Source organism: Sus scrofa, chromosome 5 (genome assembly GCF_054392235.1).
Source record: "Sus scrofa isolate SSC_HxYL_T2T_F1_AM1 chromosome 5, Sscrofa_HxYL_maternal_Yorkshire_Landrace_v2.0, whole genome shotgun sequence".
Classification (NCBI taxonomy): domain Eukaryota; kingdom Metazoa; phylum Chordata; class Mammalia; order Artiodactyla; family Suidae; genus Sus; species Sus scrofa.
In genome coordinates, this window is record NC_139387.1 from 68,003,122 (window position 1) to 68,022,852 (window position 19,731).

A 19,731-nucleotide genomic window follows, 5' to 3' on the forward strand; every position below is an offset into this window, starting at 1 on the left:
GGTCATTTAATAACAAAACTGTATACTACCCTGTGGAGAGGTGGGAGAATATTTTGATTTTAATTATATTTTCTCAAGAGCTGACAAGTTCATGTTCTTATGCTCTGTAACCCATCACCCCATTCCCTTCTATGAGCTGCTCCCAGTCAATCAGCCCAGCAGAGATTCAATGTCAGGCCTGCTCCTGGGAGCCTCAGAACTCTTCTGACGTGCACCATGGACTTGACAATGCCCACTGGCCTTCTTGGAAAGTTCTTAGGACTACTTAGGATTGTTTCCTAAGAACTTCCTTCTTCTTCCAGAAGAGTCAGACTTACATGGTGGTATAACTGCTCTCCCAGCCTTCTTCTCCTCCCTCTTTGGTTCCCATTCAGGCATTTCCCTCAGTATTCTCCTTGCTTCTCAGAGCACCCAGATTGAGATAATATATTTTCTAGATTGAGGTTTAGTATTTCTAGCTTATAACTGAGGAGAATGAATCAAGTGTTTAAATCTTAAGAAACAAATTATAAAAAAGACATTTAAAAATTGACCTCTATTTTGTGTGCTGGCAAACCAGGATTCAAATTCGAATGCATAGCTTCACATGGAAATTATAGGCAGTATCATAGCAGCATGTAATACAATATCTGCCTTGAAAATCACTAGCTGAGATCTTGAGAGAAATAAAGGTGGTTTTTCCAAAGGTAACTAAGACTTTGGGTGCATGCTGAAGGCATTCCTTTCTTTGTCAGTGGATATTAAAATACAGGAAAAAGGAACTTATTGAACCTTAAAGCTTTGGATGCATACAACACCTCATATAAATCAGTGGAGCACTGAAGGAAGAGCTTCCCTGTCAGCAGGCATGGGAAGCACATTGGAGAATATACTTATGATCATTTATGCTGTAATATTCCTAGTGGGGATTTTGGGAAATGGATTCATTTTACTGGTTAACTGTATTGATTGGATCAAGAACAGGAGGTTCTCCCTGATGGATTGTATTCTCACCTGCTTGGCTATTTCCAGAATATTTATGCTGTGCATAATAATTTTGAGTATAGGCTTACATGTAATCTCTGTGACAATATGGTGCAATAATGATCTACTGATAAGTTTGGAAAACCTCTGGATAGGATCCAATTATTTCTGCACAGTCTGCACCACCTGCCTCAGTGTCTTCTATTTCCTCAAAATAGCCAACTTTTCTAATTTGCTTTTCCTCTGGATGAAATGGAGAATTCACAAAGTGCTTCTCATTATTGTTCTGGGGGCAGCCCTCTCCTTTGGCTTGAGCCTTCTTTTTAAGGATACGGTAGTAAAGATCCTGCTCAAAAATCAAATAGACGCTGAGAACAATGTGACATTGTATTTTTCAGAAAGAAAACATATATTAACCTCACATTTGTTCCTTGGCACAATGTTCATCATCCCCTTTGTAGTGTCCCTGACCTCCTTTGTTCTTTTAATCCTCTCCTTATGGAGTCACCTCAGGCACATGAAGAGCACCGTGTCCAGGGATACTAGCACAGAGGCCCATGTGAGAGCCATGAAGTCTATGATCTCATTCCTTCTCCTCTTCATTCTGTACTATGCAAGCAATATTTTGTTAATGTGGGGCTATGGCAGGCAAGACAATTTTGTGGTAAAAATTTTTTCAAATGTGCTATTATTCTTCTATCCATCTGGCCATCCATTTCTTATGATTTTATGGAACAGCAAATTGAAACAGGCTTCTCTCCGTATCTTGAGGAAACTGAACTGTTCCATGAATCCAAGAAAACCTACACTTCCGTAAACATGCCTGAAATGATGATGATTTTCTCAAGAATGAGGACAACAAACAGGACTTTGTGTACATCTCTTTAATTCATCCAGACTTTTAAAATTCTGTTCTGTGATATGTCATTGAGGCTTATTGAAAATATCTGCTTGTAATACATTAAAAGAAAAAGATTTTGCTGTGTTTCCACTGAAATAGTGAAGTGACGATAAAATTAATAGTAAAATTAGAGCATACAGATAAAGCATTTTATATTAGTAAAGTACTAGACAGTTTAGTTTTATCTCACTTAATTGCCACCATACTTATTTCATAAAAACTATATATACATAAAGAATGTATAAATAATTGCTATGAATATATATTAATATAATATATTTATACACATTAAAATACATACAGATTTAATTTCTAAAGAAAGGTAAATATTTTAAGTTTTTATTTAAAAATAGCACAAAATGAGAAGAGTAAATATATTTAATAACATGTTGAAATTTTAATAGAAAATTTAAAATGCCTATATAAACGCAAAGTCATTTTATTTTATTTGCTTTTTTAGGGCTGCACCCGTGGCATATGGAGGTTCCCAGGCTAGAGGTCGAATCAGAGCTACAGCTGCCAGCCTACACCATGGCCACAGCAACGCAGGATCCGAGCCACGTCTGCAGCTTACACCACAGCTCACAGCAATGCTGGATCCTTAACCCACTGAGTGAGGCCAGGGATCAAACCTGCATCCTCATTGTTCCTAGTTAGATTCGTTTCTGCTGCACCACAATGGGAACTCCATAATGTCAATTTAAAGCCTCAGGTTGTTAGTGGCTATTTCCTAATATAAGTACTGACTTGCTAAAATTTCAAACAAAATATCAAAGATCAACTACGCACAAAGGGCTCAACTAGTAGACAGAATTTGGAATGTAAATTATCTGATTATTACTGGACACTAAAAGCAAAGACAGGAGTTCCCATCGTGGCGCAGGAACCATGAGGAACCATGAGGAACCATGAGGTTGCGGGTTCGATCCCTGCCCTTGCTCAGTGGGTTAAGGATCCGGCCTTGCCCTGAGCTGTGGTGTAGGTTGCAGATGCGGCTCGGATCCTGCGTTGCTGTGGTTCTGGCATAGGCCGGCGGCTACAGCTCCGATTCGACCCCTAGCCTGGGAACCTCTGTATGCCACAGGAGCGGCCCTAGAAAAGGCAATAATAATAATAATAATAATAATAATAATAATAATAATAAAAGCAAAGACATATATCAGAAATGGAAATTCTAAAAGATGGCAATATTACAAATTGCATTTCATAAAAATATCTTAGCAAGGAAACAAATTCCTCAATGGAAAAAAATCATGGACAACTACATAGATTAAAGATTTAAATTCAGTACAAATGAGCACACCAAAAAATTAAAAAATAAAAAAATCAACCAAGGATCAGAGGGAAAAAAATTAATGCATGGCAAAAGAAAAGGACAAAACGATGCACTCCTAGAGAACCCGTAAATAATAAGCTGAGCTTGGCAAACAATTGAGATAAATTCTCAAGAAGGAGGATATTGCATATAAGCAAGAGATAGTTTTGATTACTAATAGCTTAAGAATTTAATAGCTTAAATTTTCAACACTATCACTTTTTTTTAAAAAAAAAAGCAATAAGTAATCAAATTAGTAAAAATAAAAGCTGAAACAGAGAAAAGTATCTTAGACACTGTAGACCCCAAAATATTTCTGTCTCTCCAATGCATTCAGATTCAATTTTCAAATATTTTCTATTTCTTATTGGTTCCATTCTCCAGTCTTCCTCCTCTCTTTCATAATGTAGGATATTCTGATGCCTTAGTTTCATAGTGTCACCATTGCCTAGCATGATTTTAAACCAAGAAGAGTGTACTACTTAAAAAAGCACACTTGCTTACAAAGAAAGGCTATCTTTCTCAGCTTCTTGGTATTTAGTAGGTATGTTTTGGATGAGTAAATGAATGAATTCAAAATATGTTCTGAATATCACTAATGGAATTTTGATGAGATACAAGAACAGTAGCTGGAAAAAAAGAATGTATTGTCACTAGATTACAAATATAAAAGATTAAGTGTAGTAAGTCTCAGACACATAAAACCCCAAAATAATAAAATGAGAATTTGAAAATTCCAACACTTCATGTCTATGACTGATGGCTTGGCATTACCTAAAATTACACTTGGAAAATAGTAAGCATAGAATGAACTGGCATGTTAAATTTTTACTTCACACTCTTTTAACCGATGTCTAGAAGAGCATAGAATATAAAATGCCTTTGTCTGTTTGTTGAATTATTCTTCCTTTTCAAGCAGACAAATAAAAAACCTTAGGCAGACCTTACAGCTTCTATAATCACTCATATATTAAGTCCAGTCCAAACTAAAAACAAAGTTTAAATCTGTCATTTAATATAAAACTTTTCCCACTCACCATTCTCATTTCCTATTCAAACTTGAAAACCTAACATAGGAAAGATATTTTGTGCAACCTCCTATTCTTCTCCCCATCATCTATACTGCCTTTGATTCCTTTATAGTTACACTTACAGCTGGTGTCATCTATAGCTCTCTTTGTTGTTGTGGAAAGCTGTCAGTCATACCAGATATTTTAATGCAGACTCATTCTTCCATAGACATCTGCATCCAGGGTCCCTAGGCCACTTCCAGGTTTGATGACTCACAAGAAATACCCAGAGAACTAAAAAAAAAAGCTATTATGGTCATGGTTATATTTTAATCTAGTGAAAAATAGATGAAAATCATCAAAGGCCAAAGGTACCTAGAATGGAGTCTAGGAGAAAACAGGCATGAGTTTCCAGTTTTCCTTTCCCTGTGGGGTTGTATAAACAGCACTTGATTCACTCAGGAATGATATATGACAACACATATGAAGTATTGCCAACTAGGAAAACTCATCCAAACCTTGGTGTCCAGCATTTTTATTAGGGATTAGTCACATACAGACATGGAGTATCCATGTGATTGATTATAGCTACTTGGTCCCCAGCTTACATTGATACAGCATGGCTCTATGTCCCAGGCAAACAAAAAAGGATTCACCATAAAACACATGGTTAGCAAAAAGTATCTGGCGTGACTCAAGACCCAGGTATACAGAGATACTCTTACTGGGAAGCCTATTCTAAAGGTTTAGAGATTCTCTCCTAGAAGCCAGTCAAGGGCCAAATCTTTGTTTGGAATTTGCAGAGTTGGAACATCCCAAGCTTGCTGAGTTAATCTTTTATGGTTTAGCATTTTTGTGGTTTTTATTGGAATCTCTTCACATGGGCTGTCCTATCTGAAGTTCCTTACAATGAGTGTTGCCTCCTTTAGCGGTACTGAATCATACGAAATTATTATGCTCCTGGTTTTGATGTACTGTACCTGGCCATTACCTGCTAGGATTACTTTTCCCTTTCATGAGATGCCTTTTAGAAGTTCTCTTTCAAATGGCCCATGTTGAGCTCCCTTTATAGGGTCCATATCTGGCCTATGAGAAATAGGAAACTTGCCTCAGTGAAATCTGGAAAAGCAGCCATTCTCGGGCAGTACTCTTTGCTCTAACCATCCTACAGCCATACTCTTTCTTATAGACTTTTTCAGGTATAATTTAAGCCCAGCTGGTGTGTCCTTCAGTCTCTAGGAGATACATGTCAATTTCTATACATGCTTCTCTCTTCATTTAAGTGATAAGAAATGTAGAATAAACTGATTATTCCTCTTCAACGAATGATCTCCTTTGGTCTCGTCTGATAAATCTCCATATGATTAAGGGTGATGTGCTAACAGAAATAAAACTACAAAACTGGTATTATAATTGTTTAGTATACAGATTCTAGGACATTTAAGTCAGTCTTAAAAACCTCTACCAAAACACCAAGGAAAACTCCTCTTCACACTGTTGCAGGGAGTACACCTTTGTGTACAGAAGCAAAACTATGAGGGAACTACACCTTGTACTGACCTTGAAAGCAGGACTCCAGCACAGAAGTCAGTAAACATTTTTCTGTAAAGAGTCAGAGAATAAATATTTTAGCTTTCCAAGTCATATGGTCTGTGCTGTGACTATTCAATTCTGCCAGTGTATCTCAAAAGCAGCCATAGACAATACATAAGTGAATGGACATAGCTGTGTTCCAATAAAACTTTATTTGTACAAATAGGTGGCAATCTGTACTCTAGAGGAACTAAACTTACCAAAGGCCATTACGCAAAAGCAATGAAATTAAAAAGGCTTATTTTAACAGTGAGCCTAAAATTCTGTTGCTTGGGACTAGAATTTATAAAAGGATAACAAATGCACACTGGAGAACTAAAAAATACAATATTTAAAATTAAGATCTAAATGGAAGGTTGTATTCATCAGAATTTATAAGAAAAAAAGAAACGACATGTCCATTTGGAAAGAAAAGTTTGATAAAAAGAATTATTAACCAGGTATAAAGTCGTTAATAAAATAACTGACAGAGTAGAAAGAGAACCTTATGTGGACTCAGCAACTGCAGGAAGAAGCCCTCATTCCTAGGGTTAAAGAACAAAGGAGATAGGTTAAAATTGCTAAAGCCTAGAAAGCTAGAAAAAGGGGCCCATGGAGCTGAAATTCAGACTTTAGGGAAGATATACTGTTCAACTGGTACTGTGTCTCTTAGTCCAGAGAAGTATCCCTTTGAACATGAGGGGACATTTGCTGGGGTTGTTCTCAGAGGAGGGGGAGGCAGCCAGCTGCCGCTTCCACTAGTGGTCTGAGGGAGGGTTCAGTAAAGCACTGGATTCTGCTTCTGCCATGGGAAGGAGGTGCTGCCAGGATGAAGCACTGCTGAATTGGTGCTCACAGAAACAGTGGGTAGACAGGGAACATGTAGGAAGCCCCCAAGGAAGGAACTGGAGGTAGCAAATCCCATTTCCCTTTGTCAGCCTTACAATCTCCTTCTACTATCCCTTACTGGAAGAGCCTAACATAGAGCCTGTTGGCATAGCAGAAACATCACGTGCCAACTCTCATCACAGAACTGAGTATGAAAGGGTGAGTTTGCTCACAAAACTGGAACAAACAATCCAAAAATTTATATGGAATCATAAAAGACCCAGAATTGCCAAAGCAATCCTGAGGAACAAAAACCAAGCAGGAGGCATAACTGTCTCAGACTTCAGGCAATATTACAGAGCCACAGTAATCTAGACAGTGTGGTACTGGTACAAAAACAGACATACAGACAAATGGAACAGAATAGAGAACCCAGGAATAAACCCAGACACCTGTGGTCAATTAATCTTTGACAAAAGAGGCAAGAACATAAAATGGGAAAAAGACAGTCTTTTCAGCAGGTGATGCTGGGAAAACTGGCCAGCTGCATGTAAATCAATGAAACTGGAACACACCCTCACACCATGCACCAAAATAAACTCAAAATGGCTGAAAGACTTAGATCTAAAACAAGACACCATCAAACTCCTAGAAGAGAACATAGGCAAAACATTCTCTGACATCAACTGTACAAATGTTTTCTTAGGTCAGTCTCCCAAGGCAACAGAAATAAAAGCAAAAACAAACCAATGGGACCTAATCAAACTGACAAGCTTTGCACAGCAAAGGAAACCATAAAAAAACAAAAAGACAACATACAGAATGGGAGAAAATAGTTTCAAATGATGCAACTGACAAGGGCTTAATCTCTAAAATATACAAGCAACTTATATAATTCAACAGCAAAAAAGCCAACAACCCAACTGAAAAATGGGCAAAAGACCTGAATAGACATTTCTCCAAAGAAGGTATACAGGTGGCCAACAAGCACATGAGAAAATGCTCAACATCCCTGATTATTAGAGAAATGCAAATAAAAACTACTATGAGGTTCCACCTCACACCAATCAGAACGGCCATCATTCATAAGTCCACAAGTAACAAATGCTGGAGAGGGTGTGGAGAAAAGGGAACCCTCCTTCACAGTTGGTGGAAATGTAAATTAGTATAACCACTATGGAAAACAGTATGGAGGCACCTCAGAAAACTACATATAGAACTACCATATGACCCAGCAATCCCACTCTTGGGCCCATATCCAAAAAAAAACTTTCCTTGAAAAAGACACATGCACCCATATGTTCATTGCATCACTATTCATAATAGCCAAGACATGGAAACAACCTGAATGTCCATTGACAGATGAATATATTAAGAAGATGAGGTCTATGTACACAATGAAATACTACCTGGCCATAAAAAAGAACAAAATAATGCCATTTACAGCAACATGGATGCAAAAAGAGACTCTCATACTAAGTGAAGTAAATCATAAAAAGATGAACACCATATAATATCACTTATATCTCGAATCTAATATACAGCACCAATGAACCTTTCCACAGACTAGAAACTCATGGACTTGGAGAACAGACTTGTGGTTGCCAAGGGGGAGGGGAAGGAAGTGGGATGGACTGGGAGTTTGGGGTTAATAGATGCAAACTATGCCTTTGAAATGGATAAGCAATGGGATCCTGCTCTATAGCACTGGGAACTATATCTAGTCACTTATGATGAAGCCTGATGGAGGATAATATGAGAAAAAGATTGTACATATGTATGTGTGACTGGGTCACCTTGCTATACAGCAGAAATTTGACAGGACACTGTAAACCAAGTATAAATGAAAAAATAAAAATCACTAAAAATAAGAAGAAAGGGTGAGTTTGGACTTGAGAGATAACATTTAATAACTGGCATAATCCTTTCTTTTGGCTACTCAGCATCCAGAGACATGCTTCTATGCATATGTATATTTCTTGCTATACCAAACAAATCTATAAGGCTGTCTAAAATGGTACAACTACTCACACAAAGATATTCTCAGTCATCCTCCAAAACAGACACATTGTATCCATTTCTGAGCTATATTCATTACTCCTCAAATTTTGTCACGACCCCTTTGAGATAGTCTGCTACCTGAAGAATAAATAGCAGTGAAAATCTCCAGCAAAAGTTGTTTAAAATAATGAGATCAGAGAGAAGATAAAAATATAGTTAATAGTTAAGGAATATATATGAAGAAAATACATTTAGCTGTTACAATGTCATTTCTGTAACTGGTCAAGTAGCCAAACTGATGTTTATAACTTACTTCCTCCACTGTCCATTCCATAACTTCTTTACTCTCAGTCAGGACCTCAGCAAGTCTGGGCTCTTTACTTGGTGGGGTAAACCAAACCTTCATTACATTATCCTAAGCTATTCTGCCTTGTTCATGATTAGTGTAGTTTTTCATTAAATTTACTATTGGGTATGGAAGAAATATGCGATGTCCCAGAGACTCTCCTGTGTTCTAGGCATAGTCCTTTTCTTACCATGTAGTAGCAACCTATTTTCCCTCTTGCTAATCACCTCCAACACGCAGGTGAATTTCTTTGCCTGCTGGTTCCGTGGCATGGGGAGTCCCAAGTTATACCTGCTGGTTCAGCAGCATGGGGAGTCCCAAGTGACTAGGTGGTAGCCTGATCTTCACTTCCATGTTTTCTGGCAGAAAACTTCTTCTGTTGGGAACAAAGACCTCCAATTGGGCAGGACTCAGAACAGTGGGCATGAGAATCAAAAACTATTGGAGTGGTTTATTAGGTGTAATAATGGGAAGATTTTCTCCCTGCTAGCACCTCTGGACTCCTAGGTGAGTGTTTTCTGGCTTATGAAATATATTACAACATTGTTCTCTGATTCAAAGCTTGTACTGTATCCTGTAAGACAGGACCACATTCTTTCAGAGTGTGGTCTCACAATTGGGGAAGGCAAATACATATCCGCAATAATGTCTATTTCAGCAAGGACAAATTTCTTTTCCCTGTGTGATGCAATGCCACAGGTGGCTGGCTTCTTCCCCTAAGGAATGATGCCATATTAAGGCTCAGTGTTCTTCTCTGTTGCTGGCAGGTCGGGCACTCCCCAGTAGCAATAGTCAGAATAACTTTAGTGAGAGAAGGTAAACACTGTTGAGAGCTTAGATGACTAATTGTTGCTTAGCCTATATATAGCCTTCACTCTACCACCAGGTGCCTATTGGTAGGGCATCAAAATAGCAGGGAAAAAAGCTAATTGATATCCACAGAATGTTTTCTTTTCTTACCTGGTTATTGCAATCCTCTTCTGCAATGGATGTCTATCAGTGAGCATTTACACAGTGTTTCATACTTTGTACCTACTTTAAGAGGTACATGCTGTTATACCTCTTCCCAAGTCTTCCTGATCAACAGTATTCTGATCGTTTTTATTTCAAGTCTTTAACCAATCAGCCAAATAACTAGCAACCACCCATGCATTAGGATAGATATATTTTCTGGCCATCTATCCATTTAGAAAAATGGACAAATATACAGATTTTCCCTTCACCAATGTCATTTAGGCCCTTCTGAGTGGATCTGTAATGCTACAGCATATCATACAGAACCATCATACCACTAAGTTCTGGTACAGACCACCTTTAAGCTTGGGATGTTCATTATTCATGTGATCATCATGAACTGGATGTTATCTGATCCACTAAGCTGTAAAATTGTGCATGGACAGCTACTATCCATTATTAAATGGAAATGGCATAGAATACATCAACATGAACAGGTCTGAAAGTCACAAGTAAATGGAGTGAACAGGTGATAGAGACCCTGTTGACATCAATTACAACTGCATTGCATGGTCTCTTTAAATCTGTACTTCATACATCATTGGATTTTCTTGGATCCATGTGGAAGAACCTAGATTTTCTGAACAGCTTCAACTTGTTCACATCCCCATTCACAATTGGCAGCATTATGATTACTCTGCAAACAAACAGGTCAAAGTAGCACAAAGAATTTTTTATTAATCTGAAATCCAAAGGCCTATCAAATGCTGTACCTCTTCAAGGGGTAGATGGTACAGCAAATTATCCTTCGCAAAAAAGAGGAACCATGATACTGAGGTTAGATTCATATATTACCTGCCAAGTTTCCTGAAAATTTTAAACTCTATGTCATATCCTGTAATGCATTAATCTCTATTATGAATGCTTTACAATTAACCAGTAGAGCAGGGGTTTCTGGTTTTGCTTACATGTTGAAATATTTTAATGTGATGAAAATCAGTGTTTGAGGTTCATATTTCATGATTCAAATTTGTAAATCAAATAATGTTATTCTTTGGGACAGGAGAAAAAATTTTCATTCAAATGAGTGAAAATTAACTCATGCCTTAATTTACATTGTAGCAAATGAGAATTTGATCTTTTGACTATCTCTGTACATAGAATATTACAGTTTGTAGCTAACACCTGGACCAAGACTGGAAATTCTTAGCAGAGCTATTTTGGAAATATCCAATGAGTGTTACAGAAAGTGATTACAGAGTCTTATTAGGTTGCTGAGATTCATAGCTAAAAAGAAGAGCCGCAATAAAAAAGAACACTACTGCATAATCAAACATAAAATTTTTATCATTATCTAGTAAGTCATCTGGAAATTAGTCAATCAACAATCTACAGATCAGAGTTTTCTCTTTTCAGCCATGTTGAATGTGTTGGAGAAAGTTTTCATGACTGTAACAGGTGGGGAACTTATAATTGGAATTTTAGGGAATGGATTCATTGGACTCACAACTTTCATTGCTTGGATTAGAAATCAGAAGTTATGCTTGGTTGACTTTATTCTCACTAGTTTGGCCTTTGCCAGAATCAGTCAACTGTGGCTAACAGTTGCCAATTTGTTTTCAGTGCTACTCTATCAAGAAGGCTTTGGTACTGTGGAAAGAAATTACGTCCTTGCTAGTAGCTTGATACTGGCCAACCACTTGAGCATTTGGTTAGCTACTTGCCTTGTTGTCTTTTATTTCCTGAAGATCGCCAGTTTCTCCAATCTCCCTTTCCTCTGGCTAAAACGGAGAATCAAAAAAGTAGTTTTCATACTTCTGCTATTATCTGTGCCGTTCCTGTTCATGAGCTTTCCTTTCCCATATAGTTTTGATGGTTTCTGGTATCATACCCAAAACATTCTTGAGAGAAATATAACTGAGTTATACAACGTGACCCAAAGTCAAAAATTAAAATTTATGCTTATTTTTACAGCTGGGTCCATCCCTCCCTTCTCTCTTTCCCTGATTTCCTTTTTCCTATTGCTCTGTTCTTTGTGGAAACACAAGAAGCACATTGAACTTAGTGTCAGTGATTCCAGAGACGCCAGCATGGAGGCCCATTTCAGAGCCATGAGAACTGTGTTTTTCTTTCTTGTGTTCTTTGCCCTGTACCACCTTGCTTTTTTCATGACATTTGGGGGGCATTTTTTGCTGCAGAACAAGTTGGTTACGATGTTTGGTTATATGTTAGGAATTCTCTATCCTTCGGGTCATTCATATGTTATAATTTTTGGAAACAGCCAAATGAGGAAAGCCTTCTTGGGGATTCTTTGGCATTGGAAGTGTGGGGCCTGAAAAGAAGATGCTCTCAGCCAAGCAAATGGGCCTGCAACAAAAGTCATTGGCAAGTCTTCATGGAATCTGCCTTGCTTCATGGGTTTCTTCCTTTTGCACACGTACTATGGCACTGAGTATCATTTCAGTTCTTCCAAGACAAGGATAGACATCTAATCTAGTAACTAGAGAAAAAAAATATCAAGAGGAAGTATCACTCTTTGAGCTGTTAGAACTTTTGTGAATATACATGTTAAAAAATGGGCTGTGACAAAGTCACAATCCACTCACATGGATCTGCAGAAGAGGAAGATTGTTAAAAATTAAACAAAAGTCATCAAGATTGAATAATAAGATCTAAAAGAGAAAAAAAAATTAAATAGGAAAAATATATCCAAAGACTAACTGAAAACCACCAGCCTTAACACTGAATCGTTTACAGAAGACAGGAGGTCAGTACGGATCTATGATGGAAACAGTCATTCAGGGATTCACAGTTCATATTAATATGCTCTTACTTAATTAGTTCCTCTATATGACCACCTAGTCCCTGTGAAAATACAGATTTAGCCATTTAATTCATGTTTTGATAATATTTTAAGATATCTTGTATTTGTGAACATTTTTTGCTACTGAGGTACCTGCAGAAATCAAATAGTCTGAAATTCATTGAAGCTGCTAAAATCCTTTCATAATAACTAGTTACTATTGCTTAAAATTTAGTTATACTAATAGCATATTGTACAAGCTAAGGGGTGTGAAGCTTTTGTATCTGTTGTGCATGTCGAAATAATCCATAGGGAAGTGGGATGGCTAAGGATATATTTATAGGCCATACATTGATAACTGATGAAAATAGGTGATGGGTACATCCAATTTATTGTATCATTCTATCTTTGGATATGTTTAATATTTTCCATAACAAAAATTACATAAAATTAGCAAAAAAGAAATTGTTTTTAGATTTCTGCGTTTTTTTCTGGCATGAAATTCAGATTTGAAAGAGGAAAATTCTAAGAAAGATTCAATAAAGCAATTAATTTCTTTGAGATGTGTGTTTTTTAAGTTATGCCTGGAAAACTAAAAGTATGAAAAAGTCTTTATTTTGTTTTTATCATGTTTATATATCCACCGTCCCCCAACCTCTACTTGATAGTTTACCCTAAGGGGGAGTCCTCCCAGCAAAAATCAGAACAATGTTGCTAATGTAGACAAAACAACGTATTGTGCACACAAATTCGGACTTTGCCACTTCCATATGCCATCCACCCAAGATGAGAATGTTATAGGAAAGGTGGTTAGCTCTCCGATTAGTTTCAGATGGAGCTATAAATCTCAGAGTCCAGAAGGTAGCACTTGGTTGGAGTTTTTATTTTATGTTAAGGATTTTGTTCTCCAGGAAGCACCTGCACGTCTCGTGAGAACTTAGGGCTTCCCACATTAAGGGAAACAGGACAGCTGTATAAAGCTGAGTTTTTACTAGAGATTTTGAAAATGAAAGAGAGAGAGAGAGGATGCACAGGAGTAAAGTAAGGGAAAACTATTTCTTAAAATATACCAGCATCATGTTGTTTAACAGGTAAAATCTCCTAAATACACAGTAGAAATCTTTCTATTATATTAATGACTATAAATATGCGTAAGGGAGACTTACTACATTTGAAAGTCTTTTGACATCTACTCTTTTTAAAAAGTGTATTTTAGGAGTTCCCATTGTGGCTCAGTGATAATGAGCCCGACTAGTATCCATGAGGATACGGGCTCAACCCATGGCTTGCTCAGTGGGTTAAGGATCTGGTGTTGCGGTTAGCTGTGGTGTACCTTGCAGAGGCAGCTCTGATCCCCCATTGCTGTGGCTGTGGTGCCGGCTGGCAGGTGCCGCTCTGATTAGACCTTTTGTCTGGGAGCCTACATGTGCCACAGGTACAACCCTGAAAAGCATTAAAAAAATTATTTTATTGAAGTGTAGTTGACTTATTGAAGTGTGTTAATTCCTGCTGTACAGCAAAGTGATTCAGTCATACGTTATATATATATTATTTTCATATTCTTTTCCATTATGGTTTATCACAGAATATTGAATACAGTTCCCTGCCCCATACAGTAGGACCTTATTGTCTATCCATTATATATATAATAGTTTGCATTTGCTAATCCCAAACTTCCAATTCATCTCTCCTCTTCCACTCTCCCCCTTGACAACCACAAGTCTATTCTCTATTTTGACACATAATCTTAATGAACAAGAGAACATTTCTTTTGCCTGATAAAGAATGCTTAATGGAAATCACCTATTTATTAATTTGTTTTTTATGTCAGTATGGAATTAGAGATTCATATTTTAATCAATGAGTTACCTATTACTATTAATATTTATTTTAGTACCCAGAATGCTCTAGATTTATCAAGTAAGAACCACTTCGAGTTGGCTCTTATGTCTTTTTGACATGTTCCTGTAATTCTTTTCATGTTTCTTCACATTCTTGCACAACAAAATATTTCAGACTTATTTTGTACTCTCATTCATCAAGCCTGGATTCACTACTTCTCCAAGGAGTCCTGATTTCTTTTCATGTAGAAGGGTATTCGAAAGTCTAGATTTGGCTGTAAAAACACATACACACACATACTTAGTTTTCTCTCTGTCTCTAACTCTGTCTCTCGGCAAAAGAGAGAAAATTTTCAAGAGAGAGGCAAGAGAATCCTTTCTTACCTCTTCTGGCTCCTGGTACACCCATGGCCATATCCATATCTCGGATTCCACCTGGGAAGTGTGACTGCTGGTGCCTCCTCCTTGTAGACAAACCCCTGGAGCAGAGGTTTCTGACTCCAAAATCAGCATTTTAAGAAAAGAGATACAGGGCACAGATGGATGTCATGTGGCAGAGCAAGGAGCATTCTGTTTCTGTGGCAGAATGTGTAAATAGTCACACAGAATTGAATCAGGTCAGATTTTTTTTTTTAAATTAGGGTAAGTTAATTTACAATATTATATTAGTTTCAGTTATGCAACATTGTGATTCAAATGTTTTTTATAGATTATACTCCATTTAAAGTTATAAAATATTGGCTATGTTCCCTGTGCTATATTATATATCCTTGTAGCTTATCCTTGTAGCTTTTTCTTCTTTGGGTGGTATCAAAAACATCTCCAATCCCCAGCTCCAGCTTCACATGGCCTTCTTCTTTATTCATCTCCCTTCTTTTATAAAGACACCAGTCATTTTATTTATGTTCTGCTCTGAGCCTACATTTGCAGAGACCCCTTTCTAAATAAGGACACATTCATAGATAACAGGCATTAGTACTTGGCTATATCTTTTAGCAGAGGACAAAATTCAAACTACTATGTCATCCTAATAAGAGTTTTATCTTTACATGGTGGGAACAAATGGGATAAGTATTTTCCCCTTGAAGGAACTCCCTTGTTCCAATAATTCTATTATGTTCAAATGAGGCTTAAGGATCTCCTCAGTTTGCAATGTCAGTAAGACCAGGATAGAAAGAGAAAGACAAATATCATATGATATCACTTATATCTGGAATCTAATATACTACACAAATGAACCTTTCCACAGAAAAGAAAATTATGGACTTGGAGAATAGACTGTGGTTGCCAAGGGGGAGGGGAAGGGAGTGGGATGGATTAGGAGCTTGGGGTTAATAGATCCAAACTATTTTGGAATGGATTAGCAATGAGATCCTGCTGTGTAACACTAAGAACTATGTCTAGTCAATTACGGTGGAGCATGATAATGTAAGAAAAAAGAATGTATGCATGTATGTGTGACTGGGTCACCATGCTGTACAGTAGAAAAAAATTGTATTGGTGAAATAACAATTAAAATTAAAAAAAAAAAAGATCAGGAAGAAAGAAAAAGGCCCTTGAGGGACAAGACTATCTTCCTATTTTTCTTCTTTTATATTTCAGACCTAAGATTCTAGTCAAATTGGAAAATACTGGCCTTTTCCTAAACTGAAAAGCCTAGAGGGCATGATCTACTAATAAAGAAATTTTAAATGCTAAGCCTGGTATTTATATCCCTTAAGGATCCTGAATTAAAGCTGTAGCCAGTTAGGAATTCAGGATCCTGGCTATAGTTAATCTCAGAAGTCAGAATTTACAAGGACACTCATAAATTTGGGGTAGTAACTTGTTACTTTGAATTCCTGCATGAATCAATGTAAAATTTCTTGCTTAAAGAGGAAGAGAGCACAAAACAGTGTCATGGATAGAATCTTCTTATTTGCATGTTAGCAAATATGAATTCACCTTCAGTCAACCTCATAAATGAAGAATTCAGCTTGTGACAGTGGCAAAAATGTAATTAGTAATTGATCTCATATTTATAAGAAGATCGCTGTTTGAAGGGTTTTCAATTCATGTTAGGAAATGCTTTTTATGAAGCTACCAGGAGTATTTTTTCACATTATATTCAGGTTGTTTTTTCTGGTCTGAAACAGACTCCAAAATACAGCTCTGAAGAAGAGCATTCTCAATTGTTGTGTCATTTTCAAAACATCATTTGGAAGACCATCTACCAGCAGTGACCAAAGTAAATGGGATTTTATTTCTGCAGGCATGTCAAGTATAATCAAAAAAGTTTTAATAATCATTGTAATTTTAGAATTCATAGCAGGAATTCAGGGAAATGGACTCATTGTACTAGTAATCTGATTTGACTTGGTCAAAAGCAAGAATCTCTCCTTGTTTGACTTCATCTTTGCATGCTTGGCTGTCTCTAGGATTGGCATGATATTCCTACTTCTCCTAGATAACATTAGAGTAGTGTTTTATCAAGAAATACTAGAAAGTCAACACATAATAGAAGTAATATTTGATTTCTTCTGTAATCTGAGCAACTCCTTAGGTACTTGGTGTGCTACCTGCCTCATCGTCTTCTACTTCCTCAAGCTATCTAATTTTTCCCACCCCTTCTTTCTCTGGCTGAAGTGGAGAAGCGACAGAGTTGTTCTCACCATTCTGTTGGGGTTCTTTCTCTCTTTGTTTTTTAATCTTCTGAGCATAAACTTTGACACTTTTGAGGTCAGTGACCATTTAGAAACAGAAAGGAACTTGACTTGGAAGAAACATACACATAAAAATCAGTATTATGGCATTCGGATTCTCCTCAACATGGGATCTCTCATCCCCTTGGTTGTGTCACTTATTTCATTTTTCCGGTTCATCTTTTCTTTATGGTGACATACCAGGCAAATGACATGTCATGCTGAAGGATCTGGAGACCTCAACGCAGTGGTTCTTTTGAGAGCTAGAAATACTTTGAATTATTTCATCATTTTCTTAGCTGTCCACTCTTGGGCTACTCTCAAGTTAATATGATCTTATTACAGATTAGACAGTGTAACGACTTTTATTATTATTGAGAATGTAGCATTTCTCTATCCTTCAATTCACCCTTTTATTTTGATTCTGGGGAACCAGAAATTGAGACAGACTTTTGCGAGTCTGCTAAGGCAAATTGAATCCTGCCTCAAGGGAATGTAATCCTTCGCAGCATGTAAGAATCTGAGGAGGACTGTTAGTGTTGTGTGGAAAAATAGCTCAGTGAAGGTCCCCTATGTGCCACCATTGCTTTTATGTTGTGTCTGATAGAATTTTTTGAAAATCTCTATAGACCAGACTATCAACATAAGAGAAAATATTTCCTTGGATTTCATAAGCTATCCTGGGCATTTTGACATATTTATTTAATTCTCACAAAGTTGTACCAAATATTTATATTTTACCATTTTCAGTGATGATAATACTGAGGTTTATCATGTGTAAGTGACTTCACTGTAAGGTGTAAGCATTAAGATTCAAACTTAAATCTTCTGACTCAAAAATAGAAGAATGGGTGAAAAAGAATCAAAACATTTTCATTAGCTCTTAATTCTGTTATTATTTAATAGCAGCACCAAAATTAGTTTGAGACATTTTGTTAACTAAGGTTTTGTTTTAATTAAGAAAAAAGATGTATAAATTTTAAATGAGTGTATTTCACCAATGGGAGATGTTTTGCTTTATTAAAAAGAAAATTCTAAGAATTTTAGAGAAATGCATGATTTTTAAAAGTAGCAGAAATAAGGAGTTCCCTTCGTGGCTCAGTGGTTAACGAATCCAACTAGGAACCATGAGGTTGCGGGTTCGATCCCTGCCCTTGCTCAGTGGGTTAACGATCCGGCGTTGCCGTCAGCTGTGGTGTAGGTTGCAGATGCGGCTCGGATCCTGCGTTGATGTGGCTCTGGTGTAGGCTGGCAGCTACAGCTCCGCTTTGACCCCTAGCCTGGGAACCTCCATATGCCATGGGAGTGGCCCAAGAAATGACAAAAAGACAAAAAAAAAAAAAAAAAAAAAAAAAAAAAGCAGCAGAAATAAGAATGAGACATTTTCTTGACCTTTTTATTTAATAACACCTTCAAAGTTTCTGAAAATTACAGTGGTGAAGTGGTGTCATGAACTTAGCACATTTAATTGATCTAAAACAAAATATGCTATTATGAAAGTAAAAGCTATGAGATAACTAAAAAAATTGGCAAATACTAAAACTATGTTATGCTATAAATGAAGTGAAAACTGTTAGCATCTGGAAAATTTAAACCCTAAACGGATGATCAAAACCTTGGCAACATCTACAGCTATACACTGACCCTGTGCTCTACCTCAGCAAGTGATAACTTTATGCTTCAACCCATGTAGATCTACTCTTTATCCCCACAAGCCTTGAAACATGGTAGCCATAAAAATAACCACTGCCAGGAAAATCCTTGCCATAATCCTCCTATGAGATATTTTAGAATACCAAATTATCCTTGAGAATATAAGAACTCACTTTTGGGAATAAAGAAAGCGTCAGTTTGTATTGAACATTGCAGTGGAAAAATCCAAGTGTCTGCTGGCAATCCCATCATAATCTAGGAGCCCTGGCCTTGGAAGAATGATAGCTGGAGGTGGGGGCAGCTTCATGCCAGCCTTTTTTATTGCTATAGATTAAAGAATCCTACATCATTGGAAGGATCTTTGTGTGTGTATAGAGTTCACGTAGTGTCAGTAAATAGCAAACCAGCAGAGACGGTTTTGAAGAAATGGTTATCAAGGTAGCCAAGAGTCTGAGTATATCGTGTGAGGCCTCCATAGTGAACATTACAGAAGTTTTGAATGGATGAGGTGCTATCCCAAAGCAGTGTTTTTTTAAATTAATGCTACATTTTGATGTGGAGGAAATTGATTCCACACGGTGAAAAACACCGCCAAACTCTTTCTTTGTTAGGAGGAGAACTACGTTACATTTCGCCTGTTTGTATATCTGAGAAGTTCCTAAAAAACAGATAACATGGAAGAAAAGATCCCCTATTGGAATTGCCAGTAGGCCCAAATCTGCCCTGATCTCCTAGCTTCCTGGGTCAGCGAGTTAGTTAGTTATCTATCTAGGTGAATAACACATGGATAATCTAAATCCATGTAAAAATGAAAAATAAAGTAATCCAAAACACACTCAATGATTTCTAGGGGAAATTGCAGG

At 37.1% G+C, this 19,731-nt stretch overlaps 3 protein-coding genes across 3 annotated transcripts; all 3 read left to right on the forward strand.

Annotated features, from left to right (window-relative positions):
* Positions 1-847: 847 nt before the first annotated feature.
* On the forward strand, positions 848-1,780 carry LOC146403420 (taste receptor type 2 member 7-like). Its single transcript, XM_085024881.1, has one exon. It carries the CDS (start codon positions 848-850, stop codon positions 1,778-1,780), a length of 933 nt encoding a protein of 310 aa, XP_084881007.1.
* Positions 1,781-11,308: 9,528 nt separating this feature from the next.
* LOC106507526 (taste receptor type 2 member 7-like) lies at positions 11,309-12,226 on the forward strand. Its single transcript, XM_021093124.2, has one exon. It carries the CDS (start codon positions 11,309-11,311, stop codon positions 12,224-12,226), a length of 918 nt encoding a protein of 305 aa, XP_020948783.1.
* Positions 12,227-16,787: 4,561 nt separating this feature from the next.
* Positions 16,788-17,411, forward strand: LOC100522490 (taste receptor type 2 member 7-like). Its single transcript, XM_021091239.1, has 2 exons — positions 16,788-16,874; positions 16,905-17,411. Exons 1-2 carry the CDS (start codon positions 16,788-16,790, stop codon positions 17,409-17,411), a joined length of 594 nt encoding a protein of 197 aa, XP_020946898.1.
* Positions 17,412-19,731: the final 2,320 nt, after the last annotated feature.

Excerpts from the sequence above, each read along its gene's own strand:
- LOC146403420 (XM_085024881.1), top strand. The coding sequence starts at position 848 with ATGGGAAGCACATTGGAGAATATACTTATGATCATTTATGCTGTAATA.
- LOC106507526 (XM_021093124.2), top strand. The coding sequence starts at position 11,309 with ATGTTGAATGTGTTGGAGAAAGTTTTCATGACTGTAACAGGTGGGGAA.
- LOC100522490 (XM_021091239.1), top strand. The coding sequence starts at position 16,788 with ATGTCAAGTATAATCAAAAAAGTTTTAATAATCATTGTAATTTTAGAA. Across the intron at positions 16,875-16,904 it reads GAAATGGACTCATTGTACTA|AATCTCTCCTTGTTTGACTT; the intron begins GTAATCTGATTT and ends GTCAAAAGCAAG.